This window comes from Mustela nigripes, chromosome 3 (assembly GCF_022355385.1).
Source record: "Mustela nigripes isolate SB6536 chromosome 3, MUSNIG.SB6536, whole genome shotgun sequence".
NCBI lineage: Eukaryota > Metazoa > Chordata > Mammalia > Carnivora > Mustelidae > Mustela > Mustela nigripes.
Window position 1 is genome coordinate 153,500,089 of NC_081559.1, and position 6,910 is coordinate 153,506,998.

Genomic DNA, 6,910 nt, shown 5'->3' on the forward strand with positions numbered 1-6,910 from the left:
GTTAAACGGATGGTCTTGAGTAGCACAGATGTTCTTTGGGACACCTCATATTATTCTTATCATACACTGTCTGGGGTATCTACCTCTTGTTTTAAGGCCTGTGCTTGTTCCAGTTTCAGTTTTAATGTAACAAGACAGTATCAGTTAATTTCTACTACAGATTTGCCTCCTTTTGCTGCACCCTATACAGGGGTCCACAGTTCTGTCTTAAACTGGGGTGCTCTGCTGGGGTCTTGGTCTTCTCTCCCAGCCTCATTTTCAACAGATGGCAGTGATGGGAGGGCATTTAAAACACTCTAGGGCAAGAAGAATCATATTGTATTCAAAACACAAACTGATAAAGGATTTCCTGTTTTGTCAAACTTTATGACAATATATTTCCTATATGTCATCATTAAATATCTTCCTGAATGTAGAAGTTTAGGAGGATCTCAGGGTCCTAGTGTTTATTGAATTCATGGTCATTATTATATAGGTTATATATAGAAACTCATGTAATAGTCACCAGTTTGTGAGCTCACTTGGCAAAGGAAGTTTCAATTTGTTGTTTTCCAAAATTTTCTTTTACTCAGACCAGGTATTTTTTTAAATAGACTTTATTTTTTGTAACAGTTTTAGAGATACAAAAAAAAATTGAAATGTATTATAGAGAGTCCCTATACACCCTGCACCATATAGTTTTTGGTGTTATTAATATCTTGGGTTAGTATGACATACTTGTCATAATCAATGATGCATTATCATTAACTAAAGTTCATGTTTTACTCAGATTTCTTTAGTTTTACAGACTGTCCTTTTTCTGTTCCAGGATTCCATCTAGGATATTACATTTTATTTAGTTGTCTTGTCTCCTTAGATGCTGCTTCACGGTGACAGTGTCCCAGACTTTTCTTTTTTGTTGACCTTGACAGTTTTAAGTAGTACTGGTCAGGCATTTTGTAGAATATCCTTCTATTAGAATTGATCATGATAAGATCAGGGTGTAGCAGCCCAAACGTGAAGATTGTGGAGATGGGCTTCACCTTCTGGAAGGTGGAATATCTACATAACTTATTGGAAATTTTTTTGCACAGATTTCAGACAAGATTAAAAATAAGAAGAAGGAAAAGAAACTCACATTCACTGAAAGTCTCTCAAGAACTGGTACTTTTAACTAGGCTAACAATCACCACCAGCCCCGCGATGTAAGCAGTATTACTAGAATGCTACAAAAAAACAAAGATTGAGACTTAGAAATGTAAAATTACCTGGTAGAAATACAGCCGACAACCGTCAGAGCCAGAATTAAAGTATATCAGCTGTAGCATTGCGTATCAGGAAGAGAAAATAGATGTTCTCTACTCAGCCTTTAAGATGAAACTGATGGGATGTCTCGGAGAAGAGGTATAACGTAGTGCTGGAGAGTGTGAGGTTCTGAATGGAAAAGCATGAGCTTTGGTTTTAGCCAAGGTTCTTACCAGCTTTGTGACTTTGGTCAAGTTATTTAACCTTTCCAATCTTTAGCTCCCTCTTATGGAAAATGAGATTAGTAACTTCATAGGATTTTTCTGAGGATTAAATAATTAATATAGAGTCCTTGATATATAGCAAGTAGTCAAAAATTTCAATTACTATCATCATCATCAACAACATTTGAGAAGTAGATAGCATGTGATTTCATTAGAGGCATCAATCAGTGTCACTTTCAAAGAACTTTAATTGTAGGATGCAGAGTTATTTTCATTTTTCAGCATTTCCATAAATTGGGACTGTTTCTCAGACATTTTCTTGGAGCTGCAGGTGAACTGTTCACTTTCATGTAATATGAAATATATGGTCAGTGGTTCTCTGTAGAGAATGTTGTGTTAATGAGGTTAATTTCTGATTGGATACATTATGTGAAAAGAGATGCAGATTTTTAATTCCTGATCAAAAGTCAAAACAAACAATCTTGCAGAAAATATTCTAAACAAGATAGTCTAACTTGGTAATATATGTTAATTCCTCAGCTAATAAATACTTACAGCCAATGGTCACTTCATTATTTCAAGGTGTTGTATTTATCACTCTAAAAAAAAGGACTGGTGAAAAATAATATTTAGAGCCCAATTTTTTATTATTTATGGTGAAAAGAAAAATGTGCTGTTCTCAGGGACAGAAGTAAATTTTTATAACGTTATTTATATTCATTTTCATTTCAGTGTGAACAAAACACATTGCTCAATTCTCTATCCAACGGCAACTGCAATGGTGAGTTAGCTTAAAAAAAAAAAAATCCAAGTGAGTGTCCTGTCTTGAGTATAAACCACTGTCCTCTTTCCTCCTCCTGCCATTCTGCCTCCCTCTACTGCCCTCCTCTTCCTTCTCTCTCTGCTCCACCTCCGCTCCCTCCCTCCATCTGCTTCTCCTTTCCTTGTTCTGCTCTTCTCCCCAGTCCTCCTCCTACTTCTACTTCTCTCTTCCTCCTTTCTTCTCTGTCTTCTCTCCCTTCCCTCATTCTCCTTCCCTTCCTCTCCTCCATCTTACCCCCTACTCATTTTTACAATTAAATTTAAGTAAAGATGGGTAGACCTACACAGGATGAATTGTAAAACTTTATTACAAGGTGTTAAAAATACTTGCAACAACAACAAAATACTTGCAACACGTAAGTAAATGGTATTTAGAAATAAATGGAAGGGAATTGCAATGTCCATTGGTTAGAATACTCAATATTGAAAAGGTGTTAGTTTTATTTATGTTGAATTGATTTATAAATATAAATTTAATCCTATTAAAATTCCAATGGGACATTTTAATGGCAATTGACAAGCTTATTCTAAATTTTGTATAAAAATTCCAAAGACCAAGAATAGACCAAGACGCTCTTGAAATATGTGAACAACGGGGAGAGAATGTTTTCTTAACTGTCAAGATATATTATAATGCTCTCATAATCAATGCACTATGATACTGGTTCCAAGATAAATAAGCAGATCAGTAGGACAAAGTAGGGGCCTCAGAAGGGGAGAAAGATCCCCCACATACTAGTGTTCAATTTGGGACAAACTGACACCAAGTGAGTAAAGGACAGTCTTGCTAATATACAATGATGAGACATGTGTCTACAATGAATGAAATTATTCATTGTAATTCACACACCATACCACCAGATCTCTACCAGGTGAATCAAAATCCTAAGAGTGGTAAACAAAATAAAAATTTAGATTCCCCTAAATCTGGAGACAACTGAAATATCTTTATAATTTTGTATGATTTTATAATAATCTTTATAAATTAATAGTATAATAGATAAAGAACACATGGAATGTTTATATAAGAGGATAACATATTATAATACTTACATTACTGTATAAAAGATATTCTGAATGAATATATAGCATATAGAATAGAATAAAATAAATGTTATATAAATACATGAATGAATCAACAGCATTGACCCATGTCAACATGGGTGTAGCTCAGATGCCATCTTCTCTATTTTTTTCTGACTTTTTGTGGCAAATTGATTTTCTTCTGCTTTATGCTCTCAAAGAATGTTTGCATAATACTGGTATAATACTGACTCAATGATCACTTCTTGAATGTCTTAGTCTCCTGCTTATCTGGAAACTTTTTAAGGGTGTCCTCCCCTCTGTCTCACTAGCCTAGGCCCACTTTTCACAGAGCACTAGCTGATGGGTGCCATTACCTTTTCTGGGTCCCTTCTGTGGAAGTCAGAACTAGTTGATACTAGAACTAATAGAAAGAATGTTTCTTCCAGTATCTACCTCCTCTCCCTCCCCCGGTCCTATCATCTCTCCTTCTTGTTCAGAAACACCAACCTACTCTCCCCTCCCTGTGCTTAAATGCTAATGATTCGTCTACTGTACACGTTCTTGATTTTTTTCTTCCATTTAATTACTAAAACCTATAACTCTTGGTTTTATTAACTTTGCATATTCACTTCTGTGACTCTGATTCTGTCCTTAATCATGTGTAAAGTGAATTAGTAGGTTTTTTTGTTTTGTTTTGTTTTGTTTTGTTTTTTTCTGCTATGAGATATCCTTGGCTTTAATCCATGGATAGAAAATATCCAGTGTCCTATGCTCACCCCAGAGAGAACTACTAGAATTACTAGTAGATCAAGACACTTTCTCCCATGAGTGGGGGTGGGGGGGTGAGGTGGGTGGGTGGAGGGGGTGGGGGTAGAGGTTGGTGGGTGAGCCCAAGAGTCTTCTCAACCCAGGGCTGTAGGAAGCTACTGCAGATGGTTGGTGTTGACATGCAAGGTGAGATGCAGTTGCCTTCCTACCCGTACTCTGTTCTCTGATGTAATGACTGATTAATCTTAAATCACCGCTACTTTAAAATCTGTCTTAAGGGGGCGCCTTGGTGGCTCAGATTGTGAAGTGTCTGCCTTCCACTCAGATCATGATCCCGGGGTCCTGGGATCCAGCCCCATGTTGGGCTCCCAGGTCAGCAGGGAGTCTGCTTCTCCCTCTCCCTCTGCCTCTCCCCCTGCTTGTGCTCTCTCTGTCTCTGTCTCTGTATCTCTCTCAAATGAATAAATTTTTTAAAAATCTTTTAAAAAATTTGTCTTATGATTCATCATAAAGTTTCCCTTTTGAGGATCAAGTGCCCTCTCCTCCTCAGCACGGCACCTAAAGCTCTTCCTTCTCTTCTTGAACTGCTTTCCCTTTTATTCCATAGTACACAAGTCCTCCATTCATGTCAGATAAATCAGTTCATGGTCCCTGTATCTAATTCAGTCATCCCTGGCTCTGAGCCTGTGTTTGGATTCTCCTGAATAGAACCATCTCCTCCATCTGCTAATTGAAACCTTATACTGTCTTCAAGATTTAATAGAGAAGTAAAGTAAATTGAAGGACACACTACTTGGCAGTCCCATTAGGCAGAAAAAGAAGTCAACCAGACCCATACAGGGGAGCATACTGCCAGCGTGCATGGAGTTCAGTATCTTCAGCTGTGAGATGGAGATCATAGTAATAGAAAAACAGAGATACCACATGCTTTACACAGTTATATAATGTCTTATATGGTTATAGGTTGTTCTTTTTCTGCATATTTTCCTTCTAACTAGATTTTTAAGGCAAGAAATGCATTTTGAATTCTCACTGCATTATCTTTCATTGTCCAATGAACACTTACTTAGTCAATGAATGAAAATTATAATGATAGATGATATTTGTACAGCACTGGAAAGTTTTCAGAAGACATTCTTGATAACTCTGAAATAGGTAATAAGTAAATACTGTACTTCCATTTTCAAATAGGTGATAGGATACTCTTCTTTTACTGATGAAGAAGTTGGGGCCGCAGGGGCTGATTCACTTGCTCTGAATTGTGCAGTTAGATAGGAATAGAGGCAGAACACAGGTCCCTGTTGCAGTCGGACAGGCATACAGAAAGAGATGCTCAAAGCTGGGACAGGAGAGCTGGTCTGAAAGCAGCCTGCAGGGTGCAGGTATTAACCAGCACCGTTAATACCTCTGCTTTGGTTACAAGGCTATGAAAATGGAGGGACAGGATGACCTCAAAAGAGATTTCAGCATGTTGTGAACACAGCTGGCGCTGTCTGGGTGTTGGGGGGTGGAGAGGGCAAAACAATGATTTGATTCTGAAGCTTTGAACCTCTCACACTAGGATGATGTGGAACCTGAGGAAGAAAAAGGGAAGATTAATTTACTTCAGAGGGTGGTGAATTAAAGATGCTGGGAAGTCATCCAATGCAGCGGGTTTAGGGGGAACACCAAATAGATCTGGAAGTAGCTAAATTAAAGGAAGACATAGCTGAGCAAGGGAGTGGGAAACAGAGAAGAGAATTAAAAAAAAGTCCACACCCCCCACAATAATTTTCATAGAAGGGGAAGATTTGTAGTTGAGCACATGATTGAATAATCAAAACATATTGAAACAAGCTATATAAATGATAAGATGGCAGTCATCATATTTGTCTGAATAAAAGCAAAAATTGTTCAAATGTGAAGAAATAGTCCATTATCATTCCATTTGGGGAGGTTATGTCCCCAATACATTATAGTCACGTTATGCCATTCCCAAGAGGCACTCTTGCACATGTCTCTCTTAGGCTTCTGGTTGGCCAGCTGTACCTCCACCCCCTTCTCACCCACTCAACTTCTATTCATGCCTCACATCTCCACTCACGTGTTCTGTTCTCTTCATTCTTGCATCCATTGTTTCCTGTCCTGTTTCCTCAGCAAACTGAATTTGAGTTTGTATTCACTGAACATCTACTAGGTTCTGGGCACCATGGTAGGTGCTGTAGGTTCAGCTGTAGGTGCTGATGAAAGTAGGCATGATTTATGCTATCATGGATCCTACAATTTGTCTAAAACAAGTTCCATGCCCTCACCACCACTCCTTACTCCCCCAACCAGCAACCCAGGTGTATTGGTTTCCTCTTGCTTCTGTAAAAATCACTACAGACATAATGGCTTAAAACAACACACATATATTATCTTATGGTTTTAGAGGGCAGAGGCTCAAATGAATCACACAGGAGAAAAATCAAAGTTTTGGCAGGATTCTATTCTTCCTGGAGGCTCTAGAAGAAAATCCATTTATTTCCTCGCTTTTCCCAAATTCTAGAAGTCATGTGCATTCTGTGACTCCTGGTCCCTTCCTCCTCCTTCAAACCAGCAGTATGGTGACATCATCAGATTTCTCTTTGACCTCTTCTGCCTCCACATCTTCTCTGATTCCCACCCTCCCATCTTCCTCTTATAAGGACCCCCGTGATTACATTGGACCCCCTCCTGGATAATCTAAGATAATGTCTCTATCTTAAGGTGCTTAACTTAATCAAATCCACAGAATTCTTTTTGCCATATAACAACCTATTTACAGGTCTTGGAATTAAGATGTGGACATCTTTGGGGTCATTATTCTATCCCCAAGATAGAATAAT

The 6,910-nt window shown here is 38.1% G+C and overlaps 1 protein-coding gene across 1 annotated transcript in view; it reads left to right on the top strand.

Moving 5' to 3' along the window:
* Positions 1-6,910, top strand: part of SLC26A7 (solute carrier family 26 member 7) — a 111,553-nt gene that overhangs the window by 94,597 nt on the left and 10,046 nt on the right. Inside the window, exon 14 of the mRNA XM_059395521.1 lies at positions 2,181-2,229. Within this exon, the coding sequence (XP_059251504.1) occupies positions 2,181-2,229 (49 nt within the window). The remainder of the gene's footprint in view (positions 1-2,180; positions 2,230-6,910) is intronic.